General features: G+C 43.8%; 2 protein-coding genes across 2 annotated transcripts in view; both read left to right on the top strand.

The window, feature by feature from the left end:
- The first annotated feature begins 1,767 nt into the window (after positions 1 to 1,767).
- On the top strand, positions 1,768 to 3,410 carry GPR61 (G protein-coupled receptor 61). Its single transcript, XM_045801572.2, has one exon. It carries the CDS (start codon positions 1,889 to 1,891, stop codon positions 3,242 to 3,244), a length of 1,356 nt encoding a protein of 451 aa, XP_045657528.1. The 5' UTR covers positions 1,768 to 1,888; the 3' UTR covers positions 3,245 to 3,410.
- Positions 3,411 to 7,418: 4,008 nt separating this feature from the next.
- The window catches only part of GNAI3 (G protein subunit alpha i3), a 36,091-nt gene continuing 28,469 nt past the window's right edge, over positions 7,419 to 15,040 (top strand). The window contains exon 1 of the mRNA XM_045801571.2: positions 7,419 to 7,671. Coding sequence (XP_045657527.1) covers positions 7,554 to 7,671 — 118 coding nt within the window. The 5' untranslated portion in view covers positions 7,419 to 7,553. The remainder of the gene's footprint in view (positions 7,672 to 15,040) is intronic.

A 15,040-nucleotide genomic window follows, 5' to 3' on the forward strand; every position in this document is an offset into this window, starting at 1 on the left:
ACTGCCAGGCTCTTGGTAGCCCAGGAACTCACAGACTCATCAGATGTTGTCAGATATGGGCATCTTGGAGGTCGGCCAGTTCAACCTTCCCATTTTACAGATGAGGAAACCATGATCCAGGGAACTTGCGACTTGTCTACAGACAGCCTATCAGACTTGGCATGTCCATAGTTGGCCTCAAATTTGCATACCTCCACACATTATACTGGGAGAAACTGGACTTCAAGAATCGGATATGGAAATGAAAATAATTTTTAATTACATTATTACTTCAATTACATGCAAACTTCATATGGATAATGGGACACATAAAACATTCGATCTGCCTCAGGAGAAATGAGAGATGCTGAAACCCCAGACTTCTTCCCCTCCCCCCATTCCTTCGAGCTGTCTTCTCTGCTTTATGCTCACCCATTTCCACAATCACAGTGACCTACCCACTCTCACACCTAACCCCCCCCCAAGATACCTACTTCTCCCTCCTTGCTCTGGAATGTGCTAAAAGTCCAGGACCAAGAGGACTCTGGGCCAGGGATCTGCTCCAATGATCAGAGATCTGGGGACCCAGGAAGTGGGAGGTTAGCAGCATTTCCTCTCCCATCTGAAGGGGCACAGTGGCCTTGAGAAGCTGATGAGTGGGTGAAGAAGGGCAGCTTTCAAGTGACCTATACCCTTCCAGCTTTGGGGGCAGTGGAGGCTGGATGGGCTGACATCTCAGTTTCCTTCCAGCTGGGACGTTTTGTCTTCAGTGTTCCTTCTCAACACCCTCCACATGGCAGCTCTTTGTCTTGGGGATAGTGATGTCACAGAGACTAAAGTAGTCCTTCCCCCTTTCAGGTGATCTCTTCCCAGCGGTAGCCCCCAGAGCACTGACAGTCATTTTTAGAGATGGTTCAGATTCAACAACTATTCACTGAATGCCCACTGCATTCCAGCTGTGGTGGAGGGCACGGTCAGGTGGGCTGGAGCACTGGCCCTGGAGCTGGAGTGCCTGGGTACGTCCCCGGACCTTGCCACCTTTGGTAAGTTACTTGACGTCTCTGGGCCTCAGTTTCACCAACTGCAAAATGGGGATGAGAGTAATACCTACCTTATAGGTTGTGTGAGGATTAGAATGAGCTTATTTCCGTACAGTGCTTAGAACAGGGTTTGGCATATAGAAAGCACCATTAGAAATGTTAGCGCTCATGGGTGGTTTTGTTATGAAGTCTCACAGGACCCTCCAAACACAGTCGTGAAGTAGCTATTATTCCCTTCATTTTACAGATGACTTCATGAGGAAACTGAAGTCCAGAAGAGTCACGGAGTCTGTTAATTCCGAGACCTGGGACTGGAAATCAGATCTCGTGGCCTTTCTACTCCCCAACAGCTCCTGCCATTCTGAGAGACAAGAAATCGGGAAATTTACATAAGCGACTTGAAAACTGGGGTACTATCCCGGACCTCAGCGGGACCCTGGGAGAGGGAGACAGAGGATTTAGAATCTCTGGATAACAGTCCCTGAGAGAGGAGAAGGGTATGGAGAACAGAGGAAAGGAAAAGAAGAAGGAGCCAGAGACCACTCAGAAGGTGGAGCGTTGAGTGAGCGAGGCTCCAGCATCTCTCACGTCTCCTGCTTCTTTGGGGTCACCAAGGCAGACCAGAGCCACCTCTTGCCAGAAAGGAGAGATGAGCTTCTGAGCCCTCAGTTCCGTTATATGCACAGCCTGGCCTGGGAGGCTGGCGATTAGAGCCTGTCGGGGAGGCTCCAGCAGGAGGCGCCCTCTCCCCGCAACCCCACACACAAAATTGGCAAGCCTGGGCCTGGGCTGGCCATCCCAGGGTCACTGGACTAGGATGGGGGATGGGCCTGTGACAGGAGGTGCCCTGGGTGTCCTCTTTCGGCCCCATGGAGTCCTCTCCCATCCCCCAGTCATCGGGGAACTCTTCCACTCTGGGGAGGGTCCCTCAAACCCCGGGTCCGTCTACTGCCAGTGGGGTCCCAGAGGTGGGGCTGCGGGACGTGGCCTCGGAATCTGTGGCCCTCTTCTTCATGCTCCTGCTGGACTTGATCGCTGTGGCCGGCAATGCTGCTGTGATGGCTGTTATCGCCAAGACACCCGCCCTCCGCAAATTCGTCTTCGTCTTCCACCTCTGCCTGGTGGACCTGCTGGCCGCCCTGACCCTCATGCCCCTGGCCATGCTCTCCAGCTCCGCCCTCTTTGACCATGACCTCTTCGGGGAGGTCGCCTGCCGCCTCTACTTGTTCCTGAGCATATGCTTCGTTAGCCTGGCCATTCTCTCGGTGTCGGCCATCAACGTGGAGCGCTACTATTATGTCGTCCACCCCATGCGCTACGAGGTGCGCATGACGCTGGGGCTGGTGGCCTCGGTGTTGGTGGGCGTGTGGGTGAAAGCCTTGGCCATGGCTTCTGTGCCGGTGTTGGGAAGGGTCTCCTGGGAGGAGGGAGCTCCCAGCATCCCCCCAGGCTGCTCACTCCAATGGAGCCGCAGTGCCTACTGCCAGCTTTTCGTGGTCATCTTTGCTGTCCTTTACTTCTTGTTGCCTCTGCTCCTCATCCTTGTGGTCTACTGCAGCATGTTCCGAGTAGCCCGAGTGGCTGCCATGCAGCACGGCCCGCTGCCCACGTGGATGGAGACACCCCGGCAACGCTCTGAGTCTCTCAGCAGCCGCTCCACTATGGTCACCAGCTCGGGGGCCCCCCAGACCACCCCGCACCGGACGTTCGGGGGAGGGAAGGCTGCCGTGGTCCTCCTGGCCGTGGGGGGACAGTTCCTGCTCTGCTGGTTGCCCTACTTTTCTTTCCACCTCTACGTGGCCCTGAGTGCTCAGCCCATTTCGACCGGGCAGGTGGAGAATGTGGTGACCTGGATCGGCTACTTCTGCTTCACGTCCAACCCGTTCTTTTATGGATGCCTCAACCGGCAGATCCGGGGGGAGCTCAGCAAGCAGTTTGTCTGCTTCTTCAAGCCAGCTCCAGAGGAGGAGCTGAGGCTACCTAGCCGGGAGGGCTCCATTGAGGAGAACTTTCTGCAGTTCCTTCAGGGTACAGGATGTCCCACGGAGTCCTGGGTTTCCCGACCCCTCCCCAGCCCCAAGCAGGAGACACCTGCTGTGGACTTTCGAATTCCAGGCCAGATAGCTGAAGAGACCTCTGAGTTCCTGGAGCAACAACTCACCAGCGACATCATCATGTCGGACAGCTACCTCCATCCCGCCCCCTCAACTCGACTGGAATCATGACGGGCTTCTGGCCGCTTGGAGGGAGATGGGGCTGGGGCCACTTATGACTGAAGGAACACCTTGTGGGATCACCTATTCCCGGCTAGCAGGGGCTGGGGCTGGGGCTCTCTGCACACAGCTTTTGCTTAGTGTTTTCTGGGTCAGGAACAAGGCCAACGGGATGAACGTGTGGCAAAAGCCTTGGACATGGCTATGATCCTTGACTACTGGGGGAGGGAACCTGGTGAGATGGTACTGAGAATAAAGGGTCACGAAGGTGAGATGATGCCTTTCAACCAGCAAACTTTTCATGCCTCAGGAACCAGGGAAACTCTCTAAGGGTAGGAGTTGGTGGATATAGAGAGCAGGCCAGGTTTGGAGTTACCCTGGGGATTGTTTAGGATATTTCACTTTTCAGTGTAATTGTCCAGGGCAGTAATTGCACCCAAGCAAGGTAAGAAAATGACCAGTGTCTTCTCCTTTCCTTGCTAGGTTTAACAAGAACTAAATAAAGTACAGCTAAGTATTTCCATTTGATATTTTTCTAGTTTTAGACCTGAGGTTTCCTTAAACTGAGTGGACCAGCTGGGTATATTCCTTTCCTGAGTTTGGCAAGAAGCAAGGGGAAATAGCAGGCAGGGTACAAAGAGTAGAAGGCAGGAAAGCTGACTGCAGCTCTCTCTCACACTCTGGGAATAGCCCTTCTGTTCTATTTTGCTGTCTCTCTCCCGCACATGGGAGATCAAGCTTCCGGCTTGATCTCAGCAAAGGCAAGGATACAAGGGGGGGGGGTGGATACAAAGATTGGGGGTTGGTGGCTGAAGGTGGGGTTAGGATTTGAATTGCTAAGGTGCATGGATACAGAGAGGCCAAATAATCACCTTTACCAATAACACTGTAAATCTTTTTTTTTCTTCCTAGGATTGGCCTCCCTGATCTCTCTCCTCATGGCAGTGACCCACCTCCAGCCCCCTGGACAATCGGGTACAAGAGACTAAGGTTGGGAATGGGAAGGGTGGGGTTTCCATGGTCCATTAAATGCCTCCCTACTCCCATTCATCGCTCTCAAAATTAGCTTCAGTGACAAAGACTTAAATCTCTCTCCTATCTGCAGCCCTGGGTTGGAGAGAGGGCACGGGAGTTGGGTTCAGCTGTTCACTGATTGAGACTGTAGGAACTTTTGGTTGGTATCAGTGATGGTATTTGCAAGGGAGGGGGAATAGTTGCAAACTGGACCGGACTCCCATCTGGGACTACCTGTCCATCCACTTCCCTCAGTTGAATCAAATAACATTCAAGGGTTGAGGCAGGACCAGAGGGTGCTTTGATCTGTATTTGAACAAATTCCTGGCTCATTGAACATTAAAGGGTAAGATGGGCTGGTGGGAGTGGAATAGTTTCCCCTTTGAACGGCCAATAAATACTTTTTATTATAAAAAGTTATACTGATATCAACATTTACTATTTCAGTTCAATTCAGTGCATAAGAGTTGAATACCTAGTATTCTCTGGGACCCACAGAGAGTCACTGCCTTTGAGGAGTCCATAGTCTAATTTTATCAGGTACCTTGCATTTTTACAGAGCATTATATATCTCGTAAAGCATTAAAGAATGTTTGAGAAATATATTGGAGCATATATTGGAGCTCAGTCCACTGCAGCCAGATACCTACATGGAAGCTTCCTGTGGATTGTGGAAAGTGTGAGGGCTGTACATGAAACTCTAGTTGAGGAAAAGAATTTATTAACTGAAACTAGGCAAACAGCTTTCCCCCTTTAGATCTAAGAAAATTTATAGGTTTCTGTCTTCCTACCACCAGACTTACTTTAGTCTAGAACCTGTGACACTGAGGAAATCCCTTAGTATATCTACCAAGGATAATCTTTTGTGATTGAAAAACTTGTTCTTTTCGCTCTCCTCCCTTTTAAGATAAACTCAAAAGGGAGGCCTCTCATTCGTAGATAACGGGGAGAAAACTCTTCTTCAAACATCACCGATCAGCTAGTCGGCCCTAAGCATTGCCAGCAGGTGGCAGTGTGAGTCCAGTGGAAACAGGAAAGGTGCGTGTGCATGGGGGGAGGAGGGGGTGGGGAGAGGGCGTGAGGAGAGGGGAGGACAGGAAACGCTGCCTGGCAGCCATTTTGTTAATTTATTTTGCCTTTTCCTTTGACTTTGCCCTCCAACCCCTCCTTCACATACATCAAAAAAGAAAATTTTAAGTACAAGGATATCTCTAATTCAGGCTGAAATTTCCTGACACTGTGATCTCACTGGCGTTTATTACAGAATTTGACATAGGCTGGTTCATTTGCCATTTATTTTTCCCTGAGTGGATCATGAAGGAAATAAAATTTATCTTCTATTATGCTGAGAATTCTCCCAACAGTTTCTGCCATGACCACCTTCCAGTTGTTTTCTAGTCACCAGGATCACTTGGCAAATTTTGCTATGTAATCCTTGGCTGTGAAAGCTGTTCCTGGACAAGATTTGACCTCTCTAGTGGGCTCAAGAATCAACAGGTTGAGACAACCGACTGGTCAGTTACTTTTCCTGCACCTGGGTGGTGGTGGGGTAACTCCCCAGCCTAGACGAAAACTTTCTGTTGTCAGGTCTCCCCAGGTAACATCTTACAGTGGCATGGTAGAAGAGGGGTGAATTTGGAGGCAGACATCTACTTACTCACTGTGTGAACTTGGGAAAGATGCTTTATTTCTCTGAGCCTATTTCTTCATCTGTAAAAATGGGGGTGACATTACCTACCTCACAGGGTTGTTGTGAGGATTAAAAGAGATGACCATGTGGAAGCACCTAGCCATACCTGGCAAATAGGTAGTCAATAAATATTGGTTTTTCTTCCCTTTCCTCTTGCCCTATTCCCCCATAAGTATTGATTATGGGAAAGCCATCCTTTTTATTCTAACAGTCATTTGGGAATGAGTAGGATGCTTTTCAAACTTTCAAGAACTGGCATTACTAAGTGATAGTGGATGAAGTTGTTTAAGGTGGCTCTCAAGAAAACCCTCTAACTAATGAATCATCATCATATCGACCCTTCTGTTGGGTAAACCTTATATGCTAAGGTTTAGATTCTATTAGGGAAATAATTTTTAATCCCAGAGAACGGTTTGGGGGACACAAGAGTTCTCCTCTCTAGAATGTATGGTGAGAGTATTTGTGCAGGTATTTGATAGTAAAGGTAATTTAGGGCCACTTTCACAGTAGTACCCAGGATTATGAGTGAAAAGATTATGAGTCTGGGGTTTTCAGAGAGGTTTGTTTTCAGGTGATGCTAGAGCTGAGAGACAAATCTACTAGAACTTCCCCTTTTGGGTGGTACTACAACAGGAAATTTCAGTAGGGAGATTCACAGGATGCACTGGTTTGCTTTGGGTGCGGGCCTGAGGCTAACTGATCTTGGTAGAAGTCCGAAGCCCCTAACGCAGGATCACTTATCCGCGCTAAAACTGGCTTATGATGGAGAAAGATAGCACGGAAATCTTGTGGAAAACTACACGCTTACCTTTCAGGTAATACAGTATTTAGCGATTTCAGGTGGCCCTTTGTCAACATAGTTGCTGGGCAACTCGTAGGTAACGGCACAAGGACCTGGATACACCCTGAGAGCAGGAAGCGGTGGGACAAAGGGGAGGGCAGAAGGGGATGCTAAAGACCCAGGCATGGTCGGCCTTACAGATCTCAATATGTGAAGGGTGGCCGGCCCCAGGCTCTGCTGTTTGTTTCCATCCCGTAGATCGGGCTGAGACAACCCCAGCAGAGGGTCGTACCCTTGGGAAGGGGCTTCGGGTCTCCACAGGCAGAGATCAAGGGGCTTTCTGACCAGTAAGAAATTCCCAGCAGAAATTCCTGTGCGGGCTGTGGACTCCCTTTTTGGGAACCCCCACGCCCCCATCCAAAGCCGGCTGTGTGACCTCAGGACGGCGCCACCAACTGGGGAAGCCAGTCCCTGGTTTTTCTACGTTTACCCAAATAAGGCAGCCGAAAAGGAGAAGAAGCACTAAGATCGAGCCGCGTACCAGGTGCTCGACAAGCCATCGCTACTCCGGGAACCACCGCTCGGACTCACCGGTCCTCTCCTGTACTTCCGCTTTCCGTTGCTCCTCCTCTACCCCAGCTGGAGAATTTTGAGCAGTAACCGCCGTGGGGCGTTGCCGGAAGTGTCGTAAACGCCGGATATCCGGTTCCTTCGGGCGCTCAAGGAGCTGACGGAGAGGGCCGCCGCCCAGCAGTAGACGCTGTCTCAACCCCCCGAGCCGCAGTCTCCGCGGTGTGTGAGTGAGCCCGGGCTCGGTCCCCTCTCCCGCCGCCGCCATGGGCTGCACGTTGAGCGCCGAGGACAAGGCGGCGGTGGAGCGGAGCAAGATGATCGACCGCAACTTGCGGGAGGACGGAGAGAAAGCGGCCAAAGAAGTGAAGCTGCTGCTACTCGGTGAGGGGCTGAGGGCGGGGCTGGCGGGGCTGGCTGGGTGAACGGGAGGGCCTAGACACTTGGGAGCCTTGGAGGGGGGGTGGTCAGGCCCGGCCGGCTGAAAGGACCCCGAAGGGATCTGGAGGGGCGTGACGGCCGTAGGGCGGGGTGTTGGGTTGGTGGCTTAGGCCCAGGAGGGCGTGATGAGGGGGTGGGGTTTGGGGTTGTAGGAATTGGGCTGGACGGAGGGTGTGACTCCGTGCTGGAATTGGCGTTTAGTGAAGAGAGCTTGGGAGTGTGGGGCAGGAGGACACTGAGACTGTGTTAGGAATACGGGGAATGCTCATAAAGGAAGAGCTGATATTAGGGAAGGTTTTGCAAGGGGTTGGAGTTGACAGCAAAGACGACGGGATAGTGTGTGGGGCTTGTATAATGGCTTTTGAGTTTGGAGCGTGGTGATACTTTGATAGGATGAAGTTGGGATGCTTGAATGATGAATGTATATGGAGGGGCTGGGACAGAGTGGTCACGTAAAGACCCGGCCATTTATTACCAAGTGGACATTTTGAACTGTTGGTAAGGTGGAGGAACCCTGGATTAACCAGGAACATGAAGGTGTGTTGGGGAGATAATTGACAAGTTCTCGGATTTGAAGGAAAAGAGCTTAGGTGCAGAGGCTGTTTATACTTTTCCACCTCCTTCGATCATTTTTAACTCTCTTAAGGTTTTATAACTCCTTCCCTTGTTTTTACAAAGGGGAGGTGGTTTGAGCTGAGGAAATTTAAGGACTGGCTGGTTTGAGGTTTGTGGCAAAAGATGTAGTGGACAATAGATTACATATTGGGAGTTGCTGAATAGTTGCTAGGGATGATATGCAGTGGGAATGGAGTTACCTTGGGATAAATTATGAAATTGGATACACTGTAAAAGCTGTGACAGACTTCTGGTGAGCTGTCTCTCCAAACTAAAAACATTGGCTTCAGAAAATTACTGTTTATTTTACCCGACATTCGTTTTGAGCAGCTTTTTGGTACAGTCAGGTCCATTTTACTCAGCATGATTAGTTTAAACATTTTTGAGACTGGTTTCTAGAGGCTCAGTAAATCCTATAAAGTACCCTGGCGTCAAGTCAGCTTACCAATTAGTTAAGTCACAGTTTCTTTACTATTAGTATTTTCAACGGTTCTGTTAGAGAAGAATAAGTAGGAGTAATGGTTTCTGTAAGCAACAGAACCTCTTTTTTCCTTTTTTTTTTTTTTGCAATAGAACTTTTTAAAACAATTTTTGAGAAAAAGAAGTTGCTTTAGGAGAAGTGCCAAGTTTTCATGGTGTAAAGCTCTGGAGGACAGAATGCACCACCATAACCCAAGGCTTATTTTGTACTCCAGGATGTGCTGGGTGCCCATGCTAGTCTCTTCATGTTAACATATTCAGTGGTTTGTAGGTTGCAGAAGCCCTAGGAACAGCTCTTTGGATATAGGGGGAAAATTATATATTGGAGCTTGAGCTTTTGGTTTGAATATCTGACCTTTCATGACACATGAATTCAGATGGTAATTTTAGACTGCCACTCTGTTTAACAGGTGTCATTTGTGGGTGAGCATGGTCCATGGCACATAGTAGATGCTTCTTAAATATTTACTAGTGTGAACCACCTACTGTTGGACATTGCTCCTTGGGCTCTTTCAGATGTTTAACATAAACCATAATACTCAAGGCATTAATGTTGTCTGCTATTGATTGATTGGTTATGAAACTAAAGGTGTATTTTCATCTGTTAATGTTTTGATACACATTGGCCCATCAGAGATCCCCTTAGGACATTAGCCTGTTGTAATACAGTTGTAAACCGTAAGGCTTTCTTCTAAATGGCAGGATTTGGCAGGCAGAATTTAGGCAAGCAAATGTCTGGAAAAATCTTTATTCCAGACGTTATAAATAGTGCATTTAATTAAAAACAAGATTAAACACATGATGACTTAGCGAACTTCAAAAGCAGTAAGTAAAAATCAAAGTGCTGAAACATTTGCTTTTAATTTTTATCAGTTCATTGTTTTAAGTAAGATTTTTTAATATTCTTGAGGAAGTTAAGTCAACAGATATAAGTAGTTGCAGACACAGATGCTCTTGCTTGAACAGAAGTTAAAGTTATCCCATATTTTCTGTAAGCAGAACACACTCATCACAGTTTACGAATACCTTTCTTTTTCTTTTTTTTTTTTTTTGCTGTAGAAAACCACTTGCATGTGCATCAAAGGAGATATTTACTTCATGAAATACCTGTGAAACTGTCAAACTTAGTCTAAGTTGAGATATGTTTGGTTACCTGTGTCTCTCCTGGCACATAATAGGTATTCATTAAATATTACTGTATTTTCTTTTTTGGAGGGATGTAGTTTAGTATAGTGATTAACAACATGAGCTATGAAGTCAGACTATTTCAAATTCTAATTCCCATTCACCAGCTGTAACCTTGGGAAATTTACTTACTCAATTTTGCTCTGCTCCGTTTACTCATCTTTAAAATGGAGAAAGTAGGGGCGCCTGGGTGGCACAGCGGTTAGGCGTCTGCCTTCAGCTCAGGGCGTGATCCCGGCGATCTGGGTTCGAGCCCCACATCAGGCTCTTCCGCTGTGAGCCTGCTTCTTCCTCTCCCACTCCCCCTGCTTGTGTTCCCTCTCTCGCTGGCTGTCTCTATCTCTGTCAAATAAATAAAATCTTTAAAAAAATAAAAAATAAAAAAATAAAATGGAGAAAGTAGAGGCACTGTAGGAGTGCTGTGAGGATTAATATGATAATAATGTAAAGTGGAATATAGGATTAGCTCAGTGAATGTTAGCTATTATTGTTGTTATTAAATCAAAAAGAATGTTACAGATTATAGGTACTATAGAAATTCAAATTAAGAAGCCAGGGTGGGTCGAATTAGTTAAGGAATACTTAAGTGTTACAATTTTTTATTACCTTTGATATGAATTTTCTTTAGGTCTGTTATTGGGAAGATCTTGATAACACCACAATTAATGTTTAATCACAATATTATGTAGAAAGACAAAATTATATTATGCAAAGCTTCCCAACCGAGTGCAGTGCATAGGATGGCATACAAATGTGCTGTTTGTAAATTTTTTTATAGTTTTGAAATTTCATATATTTATGTTAATTTTAATTTTTTTAAAAGATTTTAATTTATTTGACACAGAGAGAGAGAGAGCATAAGAGAGTACAAGCAGGGGGAGCTGCAGAGGGAGAGGGAGAAGCAGGCTCCCTGCCTAGCAGGAAGCCCGATGTGGGCTCAATCCCAGGACCCTGGGATCATGACGTGAGCCGAAGGCAGACACTTAACCGACTGAGCCGCCCAGGCACCTCTATAGTTTTGAAATTTTAAATCATTTTCATAACTTTTCAAAAATTTGCAACAGTTGAAATGATAATTTGAACATTTTTAGTATGATTTCTTCTTTAAACTTTGGGAACATGGCGGTTGCAAATATTTTATTAGGAAGGTTTATGCCAATTAGTATTTAATATCATCTGTATCATTTTATTTTTCATGTCATAATTTTATGATATAAAGAAAATATATATTATTTTTACCAAGCTCCTCCAACTTACTTTAGTAAATGATAACATTATCATTTTCAGTGTGTGCCATCATGTAGCAAAAGTTGGAAAGTACTGGTATAATGAATGGATAAGAGCGCTGCTTTCAGAGTCACATTGAACTGAATTCAGTTCCCACCTTCATTTACTAGTCGTGAGGCTCAGAGCACATAACTTAGCCAGTGAATCTTATTTTTCACATATATAAGGTGGGGATGATGATGCCTATTTTATGACGTGTAAGAAGATAATATATGTAAAATGCTTAGCAAACAACTATTCAGTATTGGTAACTTCTGTTATTGTGATATGTCTCTGAAAGCTTATCATTTTAGCTACTTTTTTCAAGGGTGTTTCAGACAAAAAATTTGATTTTTTTCAAATAATACATTCTTTTCAGAGGTCTTCAAGGAATTTTAATATCACTCTTGTGATATGAAAGGGAAATAAATATTTATTAAATTTATTAGAAGGAATTGAATATTATAATTTAGTTTTGCAAGTTATTGAATGATTTACTCCTGTGCTATCTTTAGATTTTTATTTCTTCGTAATTTCCCTTAGCGGATCTTGAGAAAACATTATTATACAAAATGAGATTTATGCTTTGTTCGCTAGGATTTTTGTGGTGGTGGTATGGCAAAAATTAAGTTGCATGCAGAGAATTGGAATCCTCTAATTCACTTAAACCTTATACAGTTTATTACTCACATTTAAATGTCTGTATTTACCAGCTGAATATGCTTATTATTGAAAATAAGTATTTTTGATAATTAGAGAGTTGTAATACTGAACTTTTCCTTTAACTTAGCCCTCAGTAGCTTCTTAATTTGAATTTTTATAGTACCTATAATCTGTAGCATTCATTTTGCTTTAATAATAACAATAATACTGTTATTATATTGTTTCATTAAATTCGCATAGGATGATATTCTTTATAAGATTTGCCATTTATTTGGCATAAGATTCATAAACATTACACTTCTTATGAGGACGCATCTAGTGTCTGGGCAAAAAGAACTGGCATAAAAAGTAGAAATTTACATTTCAAAGATAGGTTTGTTTTTATATGCACTTAACTGTTCTTTGTGTCTTTTGTTTAAATGTATTATTACTTGTTCAATCTGAAAATATGGTCCTTTTCAGGAATTACAATATTGTAATATTCCCTAAGTATGCTAATTCTGAAGTAGGTACAGAGATGGCCATAGAATAGGGTTTTAGTACTTAATAGATTTGACAAGGGGTTCTTGGGTGGTTCAGTCGGTTAAGCATCTGCCTTCAGCTCAGGTCATGGTCCCAGGGTCCTAGGATCAAGCCCCGTATCAGGCTCCCTGTTCGATGGGCAGCCTGCTTCTCCCTCTCCCTCTGCTGCTCCCCTTGCTTGAGCTCTCCTGTGCTCTCTCACTCTCTCTCAAATAAATAAATAAAATCTTAAAAAAAACAGATTTGACAATCATGTGACCTTTTAATCATTCTTGCAACTGTCCATGCTTTGTCTTCTTATGTTTAGTTAGTTTAGTTTAGTTTAGTTTAGTTTAGTTTAGTTTTATTGGGGAATGGGGCTTATCGGGGAAGGTGGGGAGGAAAAGATGTTTTAAGTACTCAGGAACTAGAATATTAGCAGTAAAGACCAAAAAATTAAAATATGGGTCTCGTAAGAAGTGTTTAGAGCAGTGGATACTAAATTTGTTAAGGTAACTGAAGTTTGTTTTAAAACTTGTTTTCTAGTCAACAGATTATAGTAGACTAGCACTAATAAAAGTTCTTTGAATTAGTAACTTAATTCATAAATGGGAGATCCCGTGTAGGGTAGGGTTAAGGAGCAAAGAAACTGAAAATGGAGGGATTTGTCTTGATCTCTGAACCTCATATTCTTTTTTCTGTACGATGAGGTCTGATCTCAGGGGTCTCTTGTCTGTGATGTTAATGTTATAATGAAATATTTTAGCAGGGTTTTAAGAGGGCTATTTTTGTGTTGTTATTTCTCTTATTCTTGAGTTTGACTGAAATTAGTTTAGGTAATAAAGCTGTTTAGGAAGATAGTTAAAAACCTGAAAGACATAAATTTATAAAGTGCCCATAATGTAATTGTTTTAAGAGAATATAGAGAGAAGAAACTGTTTTAGTATTTGATTTTCTCTCCAGTTTTCGTTTTAGTGTTTAGCAAGTTAGAGTTATTGTTATGCCTCTGTCTCTGCAGGCTTACCTGCTGTTACCTGCTTAGCAGTCATCTGTATCATATCGGTAATCGAAGCTGCTTGAACTGAGTAACATTGTCTTTGGAGCACTGTTTAATTGTCCCAGTCTTAATATGGCGCTCTATGTAAATGACATAACCTATTTTTCATGTCTTGATATTAGTAAGTTGTAACAAATGAATATATCAGATACAAACCAAACAGAGAAGAACCAGAAAGACCAAATTTGTTTGACTTGTACCTGGTAATCTTAGAAACAAACTTCAGGAGGGTATAGTCTTTAGTGGATTTCCTTTGATTTTCAAGTTAGACTTGGAAGATACGTAACAGTTTAAGAGATTTATTAAGGGCTAGTGGAGACATGAGTGTGTTCATTGTTCCATTACTATTTTGCAGTTATGGGCTTCTTTTTGTCACCAAGTCTTTCACAAATGGGTAAATGTTTTTAACATTCATACAAAAAGACTTTGAGGTTTTTGGATGATTGTTAGTGTTTTACATCTCAAAAAATTTTTGTTGCTTAACTTTGAAATAGGTAGTATTCTAAATTTTTTCTAGTTGCTCATGTAAATCTATAGCTGTATAGTTAGGGATGTCTCACCATGATTGTATTTATTTACTTACTTTATTTATTTTTAAAGATTTTATTCATGTATTTGTGAAAGAGTGAGAACAAGGAGGGGGAGTGGCAGGCAGAGGGAGAAGCAGGCTCCCCGCAGAGCAAGGAGCCCAGTGTGGGACTTGATCCTGGGATCCTGGAATTATGACCTGAACCCAAGGCAGACACTTAACCAACTGAGCCACCAAGGCATTCCTACACTGTTGTTTTTATTGTGCTTGTATCTCCTGCTTTTTTTTTTTTTTTAAGATTTTTATTTATTTATTCATTTATTTGACAGAGAGAGCAAGGAGTCCAAGGCAGGGCTCAATCCCAGGATCATGTCTCCAGCCCAAGGCAGATGCTTAACCAACTGAGCCACCCAGACGCCCCTCTCTCGTGCTTTTATTTATGTGGCCTGCTGTTAATCGTTATTACTTTGGTGATATGGGGACCATTTAAATCAGACTTGTTTAATTAGCAAGGTAGCTTGACTCTTGTCATCTTGTAATTTCCTGTCATAGTTGGATTTTAAAATTGAAATAGTATTCCACTGAACTCTAAGAGCTTATTATGGAAAGGGTACACTGTATTTGGATTTCTGTTTTAGTCATGTTTTGATATCCCTAGTCTTTATACTTTTTTATTAAATGGAGACTGTTGTATGGAAATGGATTTTGCCCAGGACCTTGGAAATTCTATTTTACAGATTACTGTAAATTACAGGATTGTTTTAGAGTGACATACTTTTGATAGAACATTTCCCCTCTATTTCCTGAAGTTAGAACATCAGAATTGATAACCTCAAAACAGGGTTCTGTTTGATGTAATGATATAATCACTATCATGATTTACACAGATAAAGTAGTTCTGATGTATGTGTTAGGATAATGCAGTCTTAAACTTTCCGTGGAAGTTATTTCAATGTTGAGTTACGTATTTTTGAAAATAAACATTGAATCACTTCGGTTTAATGATATAAATCTCT

Source organism: Ursus americanus, chromosome 12 (assembly GCF_024610735.1).
Source record: "Ursus americanus isolate L20-20 chromosome 12, mUrsAme1.1.p, whole genome shotgun sequence".
Taxonomy (NCBI): Eukaryota; Metazoa; Chordata; class Mammalia; order Carnivora; family Ursidae; genus Ursus; species Ursus americanus.

Excerpts from the sequence above, each read along its gene's own strand:
- GPR61 (XM_045801572.2), top strand. The coding sequence starts at position 1,889 with ATGGAGTCCTCTCCCATCCCCCAGTCATCGGGGAACTCTTCCACTCTG.